At 36.7% G+C, this 22,951-nt stretch overlaps 1 protein-coding gene across 3 annotated transcripts in view; it reads right to left on the bottom strand.

Moving 5' to 3' along the window:
- LOC126817006 (chromodomain-helicase-DNA-binding protein 8) overlaps positions 1-18,130 on the bottom strand; it is a 75,137-nt gene extending 57,007 nt beyond the window's left edge. For all 3 annotated transcript variants that reach the window (XM_050543806.2, XM_050543809.2, XM_050543808.2), the window contains exons 1-2: positions 18,029-18,130; positions 9,242-11,451 (exon numbers count right to left, since the gene is read on the bottom strand). In XM_050543806.2, coding sequence (XP_050399763.1) covers positions 9,242-11,350 — 2,109 coding nt within the window. In that variant the 5' untranslated portion in view covers positions 11,351-11,451; positions 18,029-18,130. The remainder of the gene's footprint in view (positions 1-9,241; positions 11,452-18,028) is intronic.
- Positions 18,131-22,951: the final 4,821 nt, after the last annotated feature.

The raw sequence follows: 22,951 nt of genomic DNA, 5'->3' as shown, positions 1-22,951 counted from the left end.
CAATAAAAGTAGGAAATCTCAAGTAATTTTAATGCAAATAAAAGTACAGTATTTATATTTTATCCCTCCAATAAATTTAACTAAGTAAAAGTTCAAAATAAAAAGCATGTAAATGTATTTTTTGTTATCTAAAGTTTTATTGCGATGTCACTGATAATCGTTGGATCAACTACACTATTGTGAAAGCTGAATATCTGGCAAAAAATGGATTAATTCTGTACAGTATTTAAAAAGATATGAATCATGAACTAAAAATTTCACAACATACTGCAACCTCAGGAGTGATTTTAAATAAGTCACAGAGAGAGAGAGAGATGAGGTTGTCCACTGGACACAATCTAGTTCATTACGGGGTGGGGGCTTTAGCAGTGGGAGGAAACCGGTTGACTGCGAGAAAACCTATGAGGTTGGACAGACGACCCTAATCCTTGTCATGTACAACCAGGAAATTGAAACCACACCAGTTGACTCAATGACAGAACCTATGATACAAGTAATAGAACGTGCACACGCTAACCATTCGGCCATCCAACTCATCTAACATGTCAGTGTTCGCCAAAATCTGATGGAGGGGTGACGGTGTCTGTATTTTTAACCCAATGAATACAAGCTAGGTTTCGTTTCGTTAGGCATCGATTAAAACGTTAAAAATACAAAGGAAGAAGAAACAAAAGTAAACAAGGACCAATAAGAAAATCTCCTAACCTCCATCTTCTCAACTGTTTGTCCGGTTAAATACTTCATTATCACAATTATATATTTGTTTGTTCCATTCGAAGGACTAGTCCAATTCCAACACTGAGATGAAAACTTATTAAAGTTCAACACCTGATCACTCAAGATCCTAGTTCAACCCTGGTGACTTCTCATATCCTGGCTTCACATAGCGACTCAGCACCAAAAATTAGGCGCTATGCATTGTTGTTTTTATAAAAACCTCAATTCAAAACACAATCTACATTATTATTTTTATAAAGACCTTAACTCAATAGCCACAAGAGACATGAGTACTATAATATATATATAATATAGTTTATTGTTTCTAGTCCCATCCAGAGGACTTCATTCCCTCTCAGACAATCACATTAAAAGGCATTATTATTATTTTTTTATGAGAGAGAGAGGGGGGAGGGGGGGGAAAGAGAGAGAGATGTGATTTAACACGCGACAAACTAAGTCATTTCAGGACTAACACATGGTACAAATTTTTCAATAATTCGCTTGCGCGCGTTGGGGTCTTTAGCAGAGGGAGGAAACCGGAGGACCCAGAGAAAACCCATGAGGTTGGACAGACGACCCTACTCCTTGTCACGTACAACTAGGGAATCGAATTGACTCAATGACAGACCTTATGACACAACGTGCACACGCTAACAATTCGGCCATCCTACCCCCCCTTTCGTTATTTTCTTTTATAAAAAAAACATAATCCATAACTAACTACACTAACAGACACCAGAGATACCATAATTTATCCATCTTATCAGATGTTTTGTTTTTGGTCCAATTCAAAGGACTTTGTTCCCGGTCTTGACACAGCATGTAAAACTATAACCCCTAATCAACAACAGCAGCATCGACATGACACATGACATAACTACAGGAGATACAAACAGTACGGTCGGACATCTCATTTCAACAAAAACTTCAATCTATAATCATGTGAATTAATCAAAAATGGCCACAGAAATCAATAATTTACACAGCTTCAAATAATTTACGAGCTAGAGTTGTATGAGATTATAGCACAGAAAGATGGTTTGTATTCAACCGCTAGCCATTGATATAAACTTTTACCCTATCTACTCCAAGAGATCTCTACACCTAGAAAGTTTTTTTTCTTTATTCTGTTTTTCTGTATTCCCTGCAATAAAACAAGTCGTCCATTTTCTCTTTATCACTCCTAGATTACATAACAGAAATTACAAACAGAAACAAAATATTCGTCTTTACCTTCTGTTCGTTAAATATAACCTCAAACTCAAATGGTTGCATGTCCAATATTTATGATTAATATCATTAAATGAAGTTTACGATCGACTGTATACGTATGATCACAGTTTACACAATACAAGATAGATTGGACAAGGTTTCACATCATCATCATAATCTGAGTAAAATATCAATTTTTATTATTGATTGTCTCGTATTACACAGCTATAAATGCTGCAGTACGATTTCCTATAACTACTAGTGTATTTTATATATATCAACCACCAGCCTATAGTAGTCAGTCACATGATGTAATCATTACATCACCATTCTACACTTCTATTTATAGAAGGGGGTTGGTTGGCCGAATGGTTAGCACATGCATGTTGTATCATAACGTCTGTCATTGAGTCAACCGGTGTGGTTTTGATTTCTCAGTTGTACATGACATGGAATAGGATCGCCTGTCCTCCGGTTTCCTCCCACTGCTAAAGACCCCTACCCGCCAGCGCATGGTTGAAATAAAATTTAACCATGTGTTAGTCCCAAAATGACTCTATATAGATCAAGCTAAATGAAATGGGGTTTAACTTCCTACTGTTTTGCTCTGACTGGGATAATAAAGACGGGCAGGAATTCTTCTCAAACAGAACAAGCCTCTTGCATGTGTTTGGCTCTTCTCACAAGTTTCCCAAAAAACATTTGTCTTCAATATCACTCTAGGTGAAAACAGACTTACTATTACTATTACAATATATTCTTACAAATTGTACCAGTTCTTTTTTTCCTCCTGAATGGGTTTTTTTTTTCGGGGCTGTAACGTAGATCATATTTGGATGGGAAGTATTTTAGCTATACATGTTGTTCCACAGCTTGCTTCCGAGTTTGGTGAATTATTTTCCTATATCGATCTAAATCATATTTGATAATTAAAACATGGAAATTGAGAGCATTTAACCAATATGATTTCTCCTTTAAAAAATCTCTTTTAGTTTTGATAAAGGAGAGCTATACTACTGTTCTGCTCAAACTAGGCTAATGAAGACGGGCATACACCATACAGTGTGCAAAGAGGCACTATCGCCTACTCTTATATTGAATCCCAACAGCCAAGGGATCTTTTACATGCAAACAGGACCTTGGTTTTTCATCCCATCCGAACAACTAGACAACTGTCCTTGTCAGGCCCTCCATCCTGCACCACTGACAAGCGGGGAAACAAACCATGCTGGAAAATCCTGGTAACTTCTCGACCAACACCGGGTGCGAACTCTCGACCTCCAGGCTCACGAACTAGCATCTAACTCACTTAACCACTGTGACTCCTCCAATATAATAATGAGAGTTGTTACTTTAATTCAAAAGTTTAATGTCCACTCGACACAAACTAGTTCATTTCGGGACTAACATATAGTTTAATTTTATTTCTATAATTCGCTTGCGCTTAGGGGTCTTTAGCAGTGGGAGAAAACCGTGCGACCTGGAGAAAACCCACAAGGTTGAACAGGCGACCCAACTCCTTGTCATGTACAACAGGGGTTTTCGAAACCACGCCAGTTGACTCAATGACAGGCCTTATGATACAGCGCGTATGTGCTAACCATTCGGCCATCCAATACCCCCAATTGAAAAGGTAAGGGTACCGTACTTAACAAGTGGCCAGGACTTTACTTAGCATACATGTACACGTGGTGATTTTTGACAAAATAAAACAATGAAATTATGGGGAGCGATTTTCAGCTGGAAGGTGTTCGACAAAAATCTCGCATCGATTGAGATCGACGTGCATGATGGCTGTCTAACACGATTGACTGCCTAAAAAAAAACAATAAAGTATTTTAATCCTGTGAAACTGTAAACAAGTGAGTGTCCAGCGGTAAAGGAAGTATTTTAATTCTATGAAGCTATAGATCTGTGATAACTAGCCTGAGATAGAAAGAGTTAAGACTAATGTAGAAATATCAACTATCTTTATAGGTTAAGGATAGTGAAGTTTAGCAGTATGTTTAGGAGAAGATGACCGATTGGAAGCAAGTAATACCAATCAATACGGTTATTGAGTCTTCTAGCAGATCAATAATTCACTCTCTTTATCAACTAAACCATAAAAACAATACATCCTTTCTCTGTAGATAGATGACTGGAAGAACTAGTCACACCTTTAGTAGACTTGATTGATCAGACTCACTCTCCAGATGAAAAAACAATGTCTTAACATGTATCTGAAGATAAAGGACTGGAAGAACTAATCACAGAACTTTTATAGTCTTGTTTGCTCAGACTCACCCTCCAGATGAAAAGAAGAATGTCTTACATGTATCTGAAGATAAAGGACTGGAAGAACCAGTCACACCTTTAGACTTGATTGTTCGGTGAGTAAAGCGCTAGCTCAGTAACCACGGTGTTAGACAAGAAATACTGTGCCTGTACCTCGTGATCACTCGTGAGTAGAGCATACTCTCCCCTTATCATGGGCCCAAAAAGTGATAAATGGGGTTTAACGTTGGTCCACTAAGTGACAACAACCTTAAAACCCCTGTAACAAACTGGAGACCCTACTCCTTGCCATTGAACCCACAACTTCCATAGACAGCAGATCACATTAAAGAACAATATTGGTGCCAGTCATTATCATATATCTGATAGAACGGGTTAAACACATTCCAAATATTATTTTATCACAGAGATCATTGCTACGATAGCTGTGTAATCAATGCTTCAACAATCAGAAGTGACAAACGAAAAAGGAAAACATGAGTTATCCCTCTATATAACTGATTGAAGTGACGGGTGATAACAGGTACATGGGAGAATTTCTGCCCACTAATAATTCCTTCGAAGACCAAAAGTTGTTGTGTGAGACTGTGAAAGGATATCTGACAATTCATAAAAAAAATTGAGTGTCACTAGATAAAAGAACATGAAAGAAAAATAGAAAAAGTCTGTGCATTACCATGTTTTTAGGAGTATAGAATGAATAAACACCCGTGAATGTATGGACTGTTTCTCGTGTTCTCTTATCTAATGACACTCACTTACTTTTTTAAATTGTCAGATATACTCTTACAGTCTCATATAACAACTTTTGGTCTTCAAAGGAATTATTAGTGGGCGGAAATTCGCCCATGTACCTGTTATCACCCGTCACTTCAATCAGTTATATAGAGGGATAACTCTTGTTTTCCTTTTTCCTTTGTCACTTCTGATTGTTGAAGCATTGATTCCACAGCTATCGTAGCAATGATCTCTGTGATAAAATGATATTTGGAATGTGTTTAACCAGTTCTATCACATATGTGATAATGACTGGCACCAATATTGTCCTTTTAACTACTGGGCCCATGCTCTTATTAAATCAGGTGTTATATACCACACTATAGAACTATAGGTTTCTATGCCGCTTGTACGCAGGAACGTATCTTTAACTACTGGGCCCATTCTTTTATTAAATCTGGTGTTTTATAACATGCTATAGAACCATGGGTTTCTAAATCGCGTGGTTTTTATTTTTTTAAACTCAGAAAAAATCAATGTTGATTTGTTGATTGGTCTGCTTGACCCAGACAATCAATGTTTAATAAATTTAACAACATTTCTTCAACTCAATATCATTTCTTGCCTCCGGTTTCAATTGTCTACCAATTTAAAAACATCTCTAATGAAGTTTTTATTCTATTTTCAGGTCTGTATAATATAAGTCTGTCACCTTTCCTTCTCGTATAAAACATCAACACAAGTCTGGTCGAATAAAACAATGTTTTCTGTGTCAAATTACCATTGATCAACAATTGTTTTAACAGCCAATCAATTATAGCGTAACAAAACTGGACGGGATTAACCACAACAATAAATATTTTCCTACCAAAAAAAAAATGAGTGATTGGATTTGTCAAGGTGTTTTTTTAAACACCTGGGTACAAACTGGGTGATTTGATGATATATTTGAACTAAAAACATATTCAAACTAATTAATTATTCATAATTTTGCTTCAAATCCTTCTCAAAACATTGTAATTGCCAGGGAATAGCCGGCTATAAAAAAAAATCGATCAACAGAGGTCATGTTAGTGTCACGTGACACAACGGGTGCGAGGTCAGAGGAGAATTCATTGCATACACAAGATGATGTTGCCTTTATAGCTGACTATTTATTACAAATATCGACGCCAAATTAAATTCTGGATTATCTACTGCCCGCGTTTTTTTCCGTAATTATTATCTCAGAAAGTGTTGTACGTCTAACTCTTCATAAAATTTACCAACATGTACATCAAGCACTCAATCTCCGCGTACAACCTTCGGGTCACGCGTGCAGACATTCCTAATCGTGAGGCTGTCGATATGGGAAACCTGTACATTTTTGTCCCGTATGCACTCCATGAGTGTTTTTCAGGGAATCCATTATTTTTCTAGTAAGATTGGATATTTCTACTTTCCATATATATCAAAATTGCCATACTTTTATTGGAAATAACCACCCGATAAATACTGGGAACCTATCTTTAACGATGCATGATGTAAGAGTTAAATTGGAGGACATTATTTTGGCTTCAAATGTTATATAAATTATTAATTAGATGTTTATTAAACATACATTATGCAAGAGCTAAAACTGTCTATTGCAGGTTTTTCTTTAGGCCTGAAATGTTATCTAAATTATTAATTAGACATTAATTAACTTATCCAGACCATAATCAACTCTAGATGGCATCGCTAGCCTGCGATCTTAAGTGGATTGTGAGCCGATTTACTGCATAACTTTCCTTCTCAATTAAACGATTAAATAGATAATCGAGACTATGTTGTTTATCGTACTGACTTTAGTAATGATGATCGAGGCTAGGCATAAATTTCATTCGCTTAGTTTTCGGTTCATAGTGGATCAATTTGAATGAAATTTTCAGCAAATTGCCTTTACGTTATCTAGTTTTAAAACTATTATAGTGAGAACTGCCAACTCGTTATCGAATCTCCCATAATGTATCTTTAACATGACAAGACCATAATCAATTCTCTAGAACATTGGATGGTCATGATTTTCAATGGATTAAAACATAATCACAATTCAATAATCTAATCTAAATATGGATAATCAAGACTTTATTATCGAAACTTTAACTACATGCACATTTACCCTTAGCCGTGATAAGAGTATCGCAATCGGAACCATTCATGGTCCCATAAAATTTAAGAAATTACTTCATAATACTGTGTCTGACACTCTAATTGTGGAGAGAGAGAGAGATGGGGTTTAACGTCCACTCGACACAATCTAGGTCATTTCGGGACTAACAAATGATTCAATTACATTTCAAAAATCTGCTTGCGCGTAATTCTTCACAGTAAAGTTATTTCAATCATGAGGCAGGACAGGCGACCGACCCTACTCAATAAATGTGGAATTCTTCACAGTAAAGTTATTTCAATCATGAGTAAAATGGTCAAAGGATCAAACATAATGCGCAGAATTCCATATTGAGAACCGTTCTTAGACCAGATAGCGTTCACACACTATTTAATCATGTCATACCAATAACGATGCCAAGATCACCTCCCTTCAGTGATCCAGATTGGTATGGTTCTCAGTACGGCACAGTTATACTTGACCTGTTTACACTACAAATTAACCGTTCCGTTGTCGGCACTGTTCCTGGCACGCTTAAAATTTGTAAACAGGGTAAAAGGTACTTGACAATCAAGACTATATTGCGACACTTCAAAGTCTGATAATGTCACTCAGAAGCTAGAAATTTTACTGACATTTTCATCATCTATTTTGAATTACCAGTATTATAACAAAAACAGCCAGTTCTTTATATAAATCCTTATATATAATTGTCCCGGGACAAATTATCAGGGGACGACTTGTCTGGAGATTAATTGTCCAGTATCCAATTTATCTTTAAGCTGAAATTCGGAAGAACCAACAATGTTTTGTTTATTTGGTTCGGGAGCTGAATAAAACTTTAAAAAGCTCTCCATACTTTACAATAAAAGTCTGAAATCATTCTTGTACAAAAGCTGTGCCCGTATGGACATGGTGTGGGATTTGATAAATTACGAGTCACATGTACATGTACGAAAGATACATTATGTAAGATTTAGATAAAGAGCTGGCCATTCTTACTATAATAGTTCAAATGCAAAATCAATATGATGAAAATTTCAATCAAATTACTTCATTCTGAGCGAAAATTAGCCATCGAAGGTACGACCATTCTAATCTACTTAATATTGGAGACATTAGATGGCAGCGAGAGTTGATTATGGTCTTGTTATGTTAATAAATGTCTAATTAATAAAGTACCATTTAAGGCCTAAAGACCTGCAATAGTCAGATTTAGTTTAAGTTAAAGTACAAGATATGTACATGTACATTGTACATGTATAAGGTGCCCCCCAAAAAGCTATTCTGGGTTGCGATACAAGTGCTTGAGTGTGCTTGAGCAATAACCTGCTGCCATTGTAAGAGTGGATACTGTTCACTATATAAACATGACTTTTACTAATTAAAGTATCTGTCACAAACAGAACTAAATCATCATTTAATATAATGTTTACTAGAAGTCTGTAATCAACTAGTAGTCAAGTAGTAGTTATACATGTATACATGGAATTCAAGATGCTAATAATTGATATACATTACCATTGGTTGGGTTTGTGTATTACATTGTCTAATTTTCAAGGCTTAAACCATGCTACAAATTGATCAGCATGAATTAAACCGTAAAAAATTATATATTTTTTTGCAAATCGCCTTAAAATCAGTTGTCAGTTTATGTTTTTGAGTCTGCACTGTCTGCATTTGTTATTTTTATATTGGTACTGCCTGTATTTGTTATGTTTTTATATTGGTACTGCCTGTATTTGTTATGTTTTATATTGGTACTGCCTGCATTTGTTATGTTTATATCGGTACTGTCTACATTTGTTATGTTTTTATATTGGTACTGCCTGAATTTGTTATGTTTTTATATTGGTACTGTCTGTATTTGTTGTTTTTATATTGGTACTGCCTGCATTTATTGTTTTTATATTGGTACTGAATGCATTGGTTATGTTTTTATATTGGTACTGCCTGCATTTGTTATGTTTTTATATTGGTACTGTCTACATTTGTTATGTTTTTATATTGGTACTGCCTGCATTTGTTATGTTTAATATATTGGTACCGTCTGTATTTCTTATGTTTTTAAGTTATGTATTTTGTCTGCATTTTTAGAGCTCAGTTGGTACATGTAATGTCTGCATTTGCACATTTTTCTATCCATTAAATTCAATTCTCGGTGAGAATAAAGATACAACTTACCGAATCCCCTAATGAGGGTATAATAGTAGGAGGTGTACTGGATGATGGGGTACCAGTTTCTTTAGGGGAGAGCTGTGGCATAGCTGATATAACTATGGGTTGTACTGGCTGACTTGGATGTTGCTGTGTCTGTGGTGGTCGTGGCTGTATTGGAAGGGGCACCTGCTGTTGAGGTGCTGGTTGATTGGTCGGTTGTGGATGAGGCATCCGTACCTGATGTTGTGGAGTACGAGATAAAACTTGTGGAGGGATGTGATGACTAGATTGACCAGGAGCAATGTTTGGTCGCGGTTGACACTGTTGCTGCTGCATGTGAAGAATCTGTTGTTGCTGCTGGGCTTTCAGCATCCTCATTCGTTCCTGAAGGTCCAGCATCTGTTGCTGTATCTGTTGAGTCTGTGGCATGTTGTACAACTGCTGTATCTGTTGTTGTAGTCTCTGGACTTCCAGATTCACGCCCTGTTGGTTCGGTAAACCTGGCATCATCTGTTGACTAGGGCTTGGACTTATAGGACCATTCTTTCCTGCCATCACCATCTGTCCAGCAGGGCTCACTACCTGCCGTGGTCCTCCGTTCACAGGACCTGTTGAGGAAACGATGTTTGTTTGAAAATTAGATGAACTATAAATTGGTTGCTTTGGTGCAATGTTCAAATTGGATGCAGGAGTGCTTTGCATTACTGTCTGAAATGGATTTGCCGCAGAAATGCTTCCTATGGAAGGCGAAACCAGTTGCTCAAGTTGTTGAAGACTAGATTGTCCATAATTTCCCTGAGAAACACCTGGTAATAGTGATGGTGTTGTTGAACCTGATGAGGAGTGTGGTGACGGTGCTTGTGGGCACGGTTGACCTATCGATTGCCCCATACTTGAATACGGGGACTGGAACGGTAGATTGGTGTTGTTAGGACTTCGGTTAGTAGTGTAGAGAGAAAGTGCATTGGCATCACCCATTCCCGGTGCCACTACAGACACCGGGACATGCTGGCTGCCAGAATACGTGGAATAGTGATGGTTAGGTTGGGGGTTGGTCCCAGAGGTTAGTTGTGGTCCGTCAGTTAAGTACTCACCAGGGAAACGTTGTGAGACGCCATGTTGCTGTTGTATCACCTGCTGTTGGTTGTAACTAGGCATCAGATTAGCATTAGCTTGTGACGAGGCTGCCTGAGATGGTTGTTGTGGAAACGATTGAGCGGGTTTCATGGGGTGTTGTTGCTGTTGTTGTTGTTGCATCTGAGCCATCATATTCATATTGTTAGGACTCATAGACGATGCCATAGGCATCCTCGTGCCAGAGGGAGGAGATCTCATGCCTTGGATAAAATGGGATTGTCCATGTGGGGTAGCAGTGGGGTAATGTCCCATCTGCTGAGGATTTGAAGGCATGTTATAGTCACGTTGTTGGGAAGGAAAAGAGGGCATGTGATTGTTGCCACTGGCGACCATCATTTGCTGTCTCGGCTGTTGTGTCATATATTGTTGTTGTTGTTGTTGTTGATTTGGACTGGTCTGCTGGCTTGCACCCCACTGCTGATTATGAACCATTCCCATCTGTTGCGATGCCATCCGTGGCCGTGGTGACATGTAACCATGATAACCAGCTTGTTGTCCTGACATCATTCCACTCTGTGGCGGACTGCCAAATGTCTGTTGTTGTTGTTGTTGCTGCTGCTGCTGTGGTCGCATGTTCTGCGTCATCATGTTTTGGTTTTGGTTCGACATCATCATAGAGCTGGAATCAGTGATATGATGTAGCTTGGGTACCTGTCCGTATTGACTGAAGGCATCTTGTTGCCCACGATACTGTTGACGGTTCATCATGGAGGACTGCGGTGGCATGCCCCGATAATTTTCCTGAGGTAAGCTGTGAAGTTGGGGATAGCCTTGTACTGAAGTGTTTTGCGACTGTTGAGGCATCATCATATTATCCGATTGAGTAGGCATCTGTCTCTGCATTGCTCCCATTCCCTGAGACATAATTCCATTCTCTGATCCTGGAAGAACTCCCCCTAGTTCTGGTTGTCCTAACCCCCCATCCCCAGGACTCGTCAAGTCACTTAAAAATCCTCCATCTGCATCAAATAAACTTAGCATTGGCTCGTCCGCCATATTGCTTCAAAATGCAGAGACGTTTCAATAAGCAGTTACGTCAAATTGTTTCCATACTGATGTAGTAAATGGTTAGACCTAGTAGATATTTCCACTAGCATCTGAAATTAGACAATAAAAAAATATTAAAATCAAAATACAATGAGCACCAATCCTTCACATATTAATATTTCATATTTTGATCAAAGCTGATTAGTTTTAAATGACATAAAATATCGTAGTGGAATAAATAATCAGTTTAGAAAACAGATATTAATAAACGAATGAATGAAATGGGGTTGAATGTCTTATAGATCTGAAAAAAACACAGGATATGGTGTATTATTAACACTGAGTGACGTTTTTACAAGAACGTTTATTTTTAATGGTTACGTCAGTGTGCAGTTTATTAGATAGACATGTAGCAACGTATTAAATTTCCTTGTCTGCCTACAATTAGCTCCGCTTGAGGACAGACATTAAGCTAGTTGATCGACTTTTTTAAGTTCTAAATCAACGATTTTAGTCGAAAAGACTAAGTATATTTCCAGAATTTTGAGAAGTATATCATATTCAGCTTTCATTTAATACAAAAGAAAAGGTATAATTAGTCTTTTTGTGTATCAGATGTAAACTGGAGGACGGCATTACAGAGAGAGAGAGAGAAATGGGGTTTAACGTCTACTCGACACAAACTAGGTCATTTCGGGACTAACACATGTTTTAATTTTGTTTCAATAATTCGCTTGCGCGTTGGGGTCTTTCTTTTGCAGTGGGAGGAAACCGGGGGTCCCGGAGAAAACCCACGAGGTTGAACAGGTGACCCTACTCCGTGTCACGTACAACCGGGGATTCGAAACCCCGCCAGTTGACTCAATGACAGAGCGTAAGATACAGCGCGCACATGCTATCCATTCAGCCATTTTTTTTTTTATACTTTCGATGACCTACACTACATGAAGATCTGACAAGTTATAGCGATAGGTCACGTCAGGGGTCAAAAGACCGACTTATGACCCTATGATGTCAGACATTTGATTAACCAATCAGCATTGATGTTACTAGTGGATTACCCACTGTTCCGTGCAAAACACGCCTAAAGCTCGCCATAACAGACCGTTTCATTAGCTTATCCCTGACACCATTCAGAACGCGAGTTAAATAACAACTCTTCCAGATCCAAGTGTAGTAAAGACAAGTAAAACGAAATTTTGAACTATAAAAACGAAACGAAATAGGATCTGTGTTTTAACCAGATTGACTGGACAGCATAACAAAACAGTATATATACTGTTGGTTGGATTAAGGTAGAGATCACTCCTCGAAGTAATTCTCTGTGTGCAGGATAAGGTAGCAGTCCATGTCTCCTTTTAATCAAATCAAACTCAAACTGCCAAAAGATCTTCAATGTATACTGCCCAAACATTGTAGGTAGACACGACTGCTATTTAATAATACAATGAAGCCATTCGGGGTCATTAACAACATTTTACTGAAAATATCAAAGTTTCCACAGCAGATTATTTTATCATATTAACTCATTACCAAGAGACCCATCACAACTTAAAGATGGTGACATGTACATGCAACATCCGAATGATTAAATAAATTTTTGTTATTGAAAGTTTCTGAACGCATTAGAGGTTAATTCCATGCAAACTACAATATTGTTGAGCTGAATCTCTGAAAAGAATATCAGATAAAAAAAATAATTCAGTTCAATTCATTAACAAAAAGTGAGAGTTTAACCTCATATCGACACAAACTAGGTCATTTCGGGACTAAATGGTTCAATTTTATTTCAATACATTGTATTTCGCTTGTGTGTAGTGTTTTTTTATCAGTGGGGGGGAAACCGGAGGACAAGGAGAAACCCACAAGGTTGGACAGACGACCTTACTCACTCGACTCAATGACAGACCTTACGATTTAATCCATTCGGCCACCCTACCTTCCTCATTTACAAAGATAATGATCAATTGAAAAATTTTGCAAAATTCGGTATGCCCTTAAATAACGTTTTAATAGTAGAGACTTTTAAGTGAAACGAAATTGGACAGTCAGTCACCGACATTAACTGGTGGTGGTGGCATATAATTCAGAGACTTTTTAGATTATTAAATGAGCTGACTCGGCGTAAAATGATGAGCTGAATTGGATATTAAATGTAGAAATAATAATTACTTGTTGAAACAACGACACGGGTGGCAGTTGGAGTGACAACACTGATGTCGTCATAAAAGAAATATTACATGTCCTGTGACTGTCATGAATGACAATATGTAGACAGATAAATGTTGCAATCTTTTATCCCATTCTAAAAACAACCGTGACTAATTAGAATAATAACTTATCTCGTCTTAGTTGGCAAGGCAGGGCAAGGCCATCTTAAAGCCTCTAATGATTGACAGTTCAGGTAAATGAAATGAGGTTGAACTTCCTACTGTTCTGCTCCGAAATGGGCTAATGAAGACGGGCATACGCCATACAGTGTGCTATGAGGAAAATTTTGCCAGGACAGCTGCGCTACAGCCTACTCTTAGATCGAATTCCCACTGCCAAGGGATCTTTTATGTGCACTCCAATGTGTTCACGGGACCACAGTTTTATGGCCCACTCAAACAACTATATGTTGTCCCTTGCCAACTCTGTTGAGAGAGAGAAATGGGGTTAATGTCCACTCGACACAAACTAGGTAATTTCTGGACTATCTATAAAATATGGTTCAATTTTATTTTAATAATTTATTAACATGAAAAGACCTTAATCAACTCTCGATGCCATCTTAGGTGTCAGATTTTCACTGGATTTGAATCTGATTTGCTGCTCAACGCGACTTTAGTAACGATGCTCGAGGCTAGGCCTAAAATTTAAACGCTAATATCTCAGTTCAGAGTGGAGCAATTTGCGTGAAAATTTTAGCATATTCCCTTTACATTATCTTTTTTTAAACTATTATAGTGAGAACTGTCAGTTCTTTATCTAATCTTCCATAATGTATCTTTAATTAAACATTAAATAACCAGTATATTTTAGCATGGATTAAATCATCAGAAATCTATCAGCAGCTTCCATTTCATCCTCTTACGAGCAGATCTATTTTCTTAATCAAGATCTTAAAAAAATTATGTAACATTTTTACCTAATCTACTTTGTTCAAAACAGACAAAAATTTAGTTTTTGATTATCTGATGGCATTTTTGACCAATCTAGGACATTTTTGACTTAAAGTTACGGCCATTTTGGCCAAATGTGTGAGAAGGCGTTTCTTCATCGACCTAGATAATATTGAAAAGTCATTTGACTGAAATTTTCAATCTGACTTTACATTACCGGGTATTTATTTTTGAAGTTTGAACTGCATGTATTATAGCAAGAAAGGCTGACACTTTATCGAAATCTTACATGCTGTAACGCTACTTTAAATGGTCAATTTGTGTAGATGATCACCAACCTTAATGAATAATATATTAACCTTTGGGAAATCGAAAAGGGTCTCTGTAATTTATACGAGCTTAAAGTGGAGATCTAAACAGTCTTAAAGCGCTTGTACATGTATGGCTCTATTTTTTGGAACTTTGAAATAGACAGCAAAGGTTCCAAAAGCACATATTAATAAAATGTAATATGAATGAAAAATGTATGTAATGATTTACATTCATTTTTTTAAAAAATATTGTAATTTCTAATCGATTATGTTCAGTAGAAAAGGCCTAAATGACCAGTTCAAATTGAATGTCACGGCAATTGTTTACGCCTGCTTAGACCATTCTACACATTTTTTTAATTATTATTTTGTCGTTTGTGGATCAGCCTTTAAATACTAATAGCCTAATAGTGGAACGAGTGGATTCCCAGTTCTTGGGAATTAAATGTGGAATGAATGTTTGTTATATATTCTGAACCAGTATGGTGTGTAGTATTCCAGAAAGATTCCCCCCCGTCAATCTGTTTTGGGGAAAAAAATTTGTGGCCGGTTGAAATTTTGGCCTTCGGTGATCACATAAAAAGAGGGATAATTTCGGTATGAATAGATTTTCGACATTTTCTGACGAATTATCATGGTAAAATCTCGCACACAATTCACAAAACGATCAGAGAATAATATTTGGTGATAATAAAATCAGAAATCATATGACGTCATCATTGAAATCCAAGATGGCGGCCAAAATCTCATAAGTTATCAATTTCAAGTTAAATATATCTTGTAATATATCTATCCACAGGTTTATATATCATCTGAGTACGATTAACATAGTAAAAACTCATTTAACACGGTATTAAATCCGGGAAAATAATATTCGTGACTCACCGATTATATAACAAACATTCATTCCGCATTTAATTCCCAAGAAAAATATACCTCTACTAGCCTATAAATATATTTGTAAGATATGTTTTTATTTGTTCACTACAAAATAGAACCCGAAACCATAGAATATACATATACATACATATGTACAACTGGTGTACTGATTATAAAATCTTAATTGTGTCTTAAATATTGGATATTAGAATCCTATAGTTTCACGGTAATATATTATATAACAACATCAATATTGATTGAAATTGATCAATATTGAATTCTAATTCATGTTTTTAACTTTGACTAAAGGCACAACAACCTCAAAGAGGTTAAAATCTCTAAGGAGAGGGAGGTAAGCAGGGATGTTTTCAAGAAATGAAGAATAAAGTAACAAGATACAGGTCGCACGACAGTTCATGTAATCCAATCTACAGACCCACATGTGACATGTGTAGGCCTACAGTAACTTAAAGGAGCTAAGTCGCTAATATTTGGGACCTAGAAATTGACACAAATGGGTCGCAACGCATAAAATAATGTAATATGAATGTATATAAACTGATTTACATTCAATCGTGTCCCTTTTTACTCTAACATCAAATCAGTTATGTTCGGCCAAATACGCCGAAGTCCCAATCGAATGGCAACCTCTAGCGCCTGGTTATTCCAGTCTACACTGATAGTATCTATTGTGCATACTCCCCAGATAAGAATGCCGTCATCGTTTGACATGACTTGTGGATTTTGTCTAGCCTTGTTCTTCAAGTCCCTTGTTACAAATGACACTGAAACACATTATGGTACACGATTTGTGTACCCATGGTACAATGTTTATTTTGCCTTAAATATTGGATATCAGATGTCCATCTTTTCCCGGTAAGATCACAACATCAATGTTGATTTAAAGTGACAAATAATTTGTGTTTTCAATGTCGAAGACTTTGGACGATATTGAGTTAGAGACTTAGCTACTTTAAAATGAGCTATGTCTCTAACTCAATATTTTCCATAATAAACGTAATTAAAAACACGAATTAGAATTCAATATTGATCAATTTCAATCAATATTGATGTTGTTATCTTGTCGTGAAACTATAGGATTCCAATATCCAATATTTAAGACAATTAACATTTTATAATCAGTACACGAGTCGTTTACCCTATGGTTACATTTGCCATTTTGTAATGAACGAATAAAAACATATCCTACAACACAATGGTGACAATGTGGAAGTAATAAGTAAAGGCTGATTCACAAACGTAAACGACTGCCATTTAATTTGAACTGTTCAAGTATTTCACCGAATATAATTGATTAGAAAACGAAATAAATCACTTTACATACATTCATATGTGCTTTTAGTTTTAGAAACATTTTTTGTCTATTTCAAGATAACAAACAATATAAGATTTGGAGTCTAAGAGTTGTATGCCTTTTAAAACAATAAGATCAAAGATATATCTTCTAATTTCTGAGAAAGACCACATAAAAGAAACCACAAATATTTACATCCTTTCGGAGATTATTATTATTATTTTAAGACTACAATAGGCTATAGTAATCATACCTCCCTGAAGTCAGAGTTTAATAAACAAACCAAGGTCCCATATTATCAGTTAAAATTAATGTAAAATTGAGAGCCAACCACATAAACCTAGCAGGAACTAGAATGCAAAATGTTTAGTTTTCCCAAATTAGATCTAATTAAATCATCCAACACTATACCAATGAACTTAGTGGAGTTAAAAATAGATGAACTACTTAACATCAGTCGAGGAAATAAACCTCCATTTTCTTTTTAAATTGTCAAAAAAAACAACTTTGGCAGGACTAAATTTGTAGCTTGTCTCTCACTTTCATACACTAATTTCGACATTTATGAAACAAAATATATTTTATTAGCGCGCCGAATGCAGACAAAGAATTAGACATTAGTTAGGCTATCCATGCCGTTAGGCGGCGAACAAAAGCACTCAAGTATGTCAATGAATTACCGTACCTTCACCGATACACAAGTCAACGAGACGAACCGTTTCCCAGCCGATGACCGATTGGGGTTATTTTGGTCTATACACTATTTACTTCAGCACGTGCACGACACGAGCATCAAAACAAACCCTTATCTCCCCTTTCCAGCAATGTTATATACCAATAACCACATTGGTCAAAATAACATAGTTCACAAATACAATTAGTTGATACTGAACAATAGAAAAGTTGGCTTTGATCGCCATTTCGTGCGTTCTTTTTGAGAAGAAATTATTTCGATAGAATGCTTCACTAAAGTAGGGCAAGATAGGGTTGCTAGCTTCACCAACCCCCTACACAAAGGCTTAAAAGGTTATAGAAATGAAATTTAACATATCTAATAGACCAATGAATCGACTCTTACCTGGTTTTTCGTCAAAATTTACAACTAATTTTCAATAGATGATTTTGTAGACTTTAGGCCGCTAAACCTCAACATCTTGCATCGTGTGAACTCTTGTTTGATTTACATAAACTCTAATTTGATTGGCTGTTTTGCCTGGCGTCAAAAGTCGCTTGTTGTGCCTCTGAACCAATATATTTTGAATATCATGCTAATATATAAGTGAAGTAGGGTCTAAAAATCAATAATATGCAATTCTGAAACAGAATTTTGCCCTCATAATTTTGTAATTACGTGATAATTGCTATATTTGTGTATTCTATATGGCCTCTTTTAGCCAATCAGCAGGGGTTTACTAAAGGCTGATGGTCAGTGGATGTATCTGCGCTATCTAGATATCGACCAATGAAAGGAGAGTATTGTACCAAGTGCCCGGATGATGTTACAAAATTTGTTTGTCGCCAGCGTCATCTGCTGAATGTAAAATAAATATTTCTTTGTTGTGACTGACTATTTTGTACAGCGCGTTTAAACTTGTTGAACACAAATTAAAATAAAAAATTGCCACGACTGTGTCAATGAATATGTATATTTAAATAAAATGGCGCTTTTTGGTAGGGTTGACATTATTTTTCTTTGTTATAAGTTGACACCGTAATGTAGCCTATGATGTTGACAATCGAGTAGTGCGGTGAAAGTGACCTGAACGGTTCAATAAACAGATCGATACTCCATCGTAAAATTATAAACTTGGGAACAAAATAGTTTGGCGTACAATTTTCTTCTTTTTTTTTTATTCAAGGCTAAGACTCTTTTCTTGGTATGCCTCCTTGATGTAGGCCTAATTGTCGATTTCACCCCTTTCGCCTTTTCACAAAACCCGTGAAAGCGTTTTTAAACACCTTTCCCGGCCTTGGTCCTTACTGATGTTAAACTTTTTTGTAATATTCCAGCCAAATTTATTTGTCGATTATTGATGTAGGCCTATTTCAATATTTGTCGATTTCACCCCTTTCGCCTTTTCACAAAACCCGTGAAAGCTTTTTTTATTATTTAAACACCTCCCCGGCCTTGGTCTTTACTGGTGTTAAACTATTTTGTAATATTCCAGCCAAATTTATTTGTCGATTATTGATGTAGGCCTATTTCAATATTTGTCGATTTCACCCCTTTCGCCTTTTCACAAAACCCGTGAAAGCTTTTTTTATTATTTAAACACCCCCCCCCCCCCGGCCTTGGTCTTTACTGGTGTTAAACTATTTTGTAATATTCCAGCCAAATTTATTTGTCGATTATTGATGTAGGCCTATTTCAATATTTGTCGATTTCACCCCTTTCGCCTTTTCACAAAACCCGTGAAAGCGTTTTTTAAACACCTTCCCGGCCTTGGTCTTTATTGATGTTAAACTTTTTTGTAATATACCAGCCAAATTTATTTGTCGATTATTTGAATATTTGTCGATTATTTCCCCTTTCTCACACCTCGGGAGTTTACTTCTGTTATAGTTTTTTTTTTAATTTTTGAAAAGATCAACTCTAACTTAGCTATTGACAAGTCAAATAAAGTTTTTATTGATTTTATATCGCATTGAGTTGCCAATGGTGATTTTTCTGTGTCTTAGATAAATTCAACAATAATAAGTCCATCCTCCTCCAAGTTATTTTATATTAGAATAGTACCGGTCGGTATATCGTATAATAGTAAGTGCGGGAGGAGCGCACTACACGCAAAACAAAAATTTACAAGATAAACCTGCGGACAAGACAGAAAATTATAGACATTGCAGTATTTGCACCAAATAAACAAATATCAAATCAAGTGAATGGATCCGATCCTCCGCCAAGTTATTTTATATTAGAAAGTACCGGTCTAATACATATATGTTAACGATCCCGCTTGTTGTGCCTTTAAAGTTATTGTGTCAAAAGAAATGACAAGAAATGAAATTGAATGGAGTTTAGCGTTTTATTTTTCTACACCAACCGGGATAATGAAGATGGACTTACACCATGCACTGTGATGGACACAGGCGTACGGGCTCGATGACAGTTAGGGACGCAAAACCCGAAATGCCCGAAAAAAATTCGGGTTACACACGGCGGCGCCGGTCTTCGGTGAGAGCCGAGGAGCGGAGCTTACTGTGTAGGGACCCCTCAAGAATATTTTGGAACAGCGGTTTCCTGCTATTTCAGCCTGTGAATACAGCAACTTCAACTCCAATATAGCCTACCTTTGGTGGCTGACCTGAATCCCAACAACCAATCAATTGTCACGTGGTATGGAGGCCTCACTCTCCAAGAGAAAATTTTAAAAAATTTAAAGATACATTATGGGAGATAAGATAAAGAGGTGGCAGTTCTCGCTATAATAGTTAAAAACTAGATGGTGTAAAGGTAATTTGCTAAAAATTTCAGTCAAATTGATCCACTATGAGCCGAGAAAGAAGCCGATGAAATTTTTGCATAGTCTCGGTTATCATTACTAAAATCATTAATATAAACAGCATAGTCTCGATTATCCACTTTTTCTGATTTAATTATCTTTGGCCGTTAGCGGCATATAGGAATCTAATCCAGCCTACATCGAAGGCTAGCCTTGACATCGAGAGTTTATTATGGTCTGGACAAGTTAATTAATGTCTAATTGATAATTTAGAAAATATTTCAGGCCTAAAGAAAGACTCGTAATAAGCAGATTTTGCTCTTGCATAATGCATGTTTAACTACCGCAAATGCATTTTTCTGCCATTCTAACTCATGAGTTAAGCAACTCTAAAGTTGTCCAATGATTTTGTGACCGAAGTCCCACTCTATGCCGACCTGAATTCCAACCATCCAATCAGACTGTTGCAGCTGCATCCACAAATAATAATCGATGCCCGAAAAATGTCGCACAAAGTAGAGTGGCTCCAGACAAAATGTTTTAATCCGTAGTCAATTCACTACAAATTCGTGGTATTCAATTAAAAAAAAAAGGTAAAATGTGTTTTATTAGATTTCGGGCACTTTATTTTGCCAACTAGATTCAATAACAATTTTTTTTCACTTTACCCGTCTTCCCGAAGAGTCAGACTGCTCAAAAGTTAGGCCAAAATCTGACCCCGAAATCTTGTGGGTGAAGGCGACAGGCATTCTGCACATAGAGATTCATGTACTTCATACTTCGAGAATAGATCTCTATGCTAAATAGCCGCCATATCCAAAAATTAGTATATTGTTTTGTAATGCGGTTCTACTCCGTTTCACATCTGTCATACACTCAAAGACTAACTAAACTTTTTTCAATTTTGTTAAATGGAAGCAGAATAAATACTTAACAAAATTCTTGATGTATATTTAGTGTTTTCGACTAAAAATCGTCGATTAAGGACTTAAAATGTCGGTCAAATAGATTAGTGTCTGTTCTCAAGAGGAGCTAACTGTAGAGATATAAATTTAGTATGGACGATGGACGACAGGGCCACCGCTTTCTGGTTCTCAGAAACTTAGTGTCTGGTTTTAAAAAGGTTGATTTGTTAAATTATTTTATAAGGGAGCTGGTGAAAGTTTTGGGTGTTGTGGGATTGGGGCCGGTAGAGTGGGCGTCAACAATTTGATCAGTATGGACGGGTACAGAGAGAGCGGGTGCGGGGGCGGGGTGGAATCTTAACGGCCACGTGGAACAAACTAGGTCATTTCGGAACTACTATACAGAAGTCAATAGGGGTGAAATAAAATTCGAAACGTATTACTTACCAATGACACGATACGTATCCTCGAGAAACCAGGACTATTTAAAACGTACTTACACGTATTCAATAGTTCTAGGTTTGGGAATATGCTGATTACACTACGTTTTTGCAAACAACACACCACTTTCTACAGATATATCAATGGGCGGGAAATCCTAAATCACATCAAATGTTTGTATAATTTGGAAAAACGGTAAAAATGTCTCCGATACGTATCACGTCTTTAGGGAATAACTTCTACAGCAGAAGACAGACAAGCGCCCTGTATATATAGTGTGGTTTGAGGGAAATTTTCCAACGTGTGCATGGTACCTTGGATTTTTCTTACTATCCGTACTATTAGTCGTTATTTCTTGCCATGCACGTCGCCCTGCATCACTGTCAAGGGGAAACCACGCTGGAAAATCCCCAACTATTTTCTCGGATCGAACTCGTAGCTTCCTAGTTAACGAGCCAGAGCTTCTCACACTGACCCACCGTGACTCCAACAAGTTATAATTAGCTGTAAACTTGAAGTATATTTCAAACAGATGAGAGAGAGAGAGAGATGGGTTTAACGTCCACTAGACACAAACTAGGTCATTTCGGGACTAACATATGGTTTAATTTTATTTCAATAATTCGCTTGCGCCTAGTGGCCTTTAGCAGTGGGAGGAAACCGGAGGACCCGGAGAAAACCCACGAGGTTGGACAGGCGACCCTACTCCTTGTAACGTACAACCGGGGAATCGAAACCACGCCAGTTGACTCAATGACAGACCTTATCATACAAGGCGCACGCGCTAACCATTCGGCCATCCACCCCTCTTGAAACATATGATAATTTTAGTACTGTAAAATAATTTATAATACTAATATTGATTGAAATGTGACACTCATCTATATTTCAATCTGGTATATTGTCATGGCAACGTAATATATCTATATATATTATACGTCATACATGTGATTTATTAATTATATATTCATTTTTTTATCAATATTTTTTACATCCAATTCAACATAGTCTCCAGCCATAAAAAAAACTAGAGAGATATTGACGCGTTGGATCTCTTCATCAATAATTGATATCTATAAAGAAGTGTTCTTTTTTATATTTTTTATCTGTCTTGAATTATTTTAACAGATCAATGGCGAATGTTTTTAATTCGTTGAGACAAACCTGTTAATCAATATCAGACTCTAAAAGATGTAAAGGTGTGTGTGTGAGAGA

Source organism: Patella vulgata, chromosome 3, assembly GCF_932274485.2.
Source record: "Patella vulgata chromosome 3, xgPatVulg1.2, whole genome shotgun sequence".
Taxonomy (NCBI): domain Eukaryota; kingdom Metazoa; phylum Mollusca; class Gastropoda; family Patellidae; genus Patella; species Patella vulgata.
Note: the sequence above shows the minus strand (reverse complement) of the source record. Positions and strands in the feature narration are given on the sequence as shown.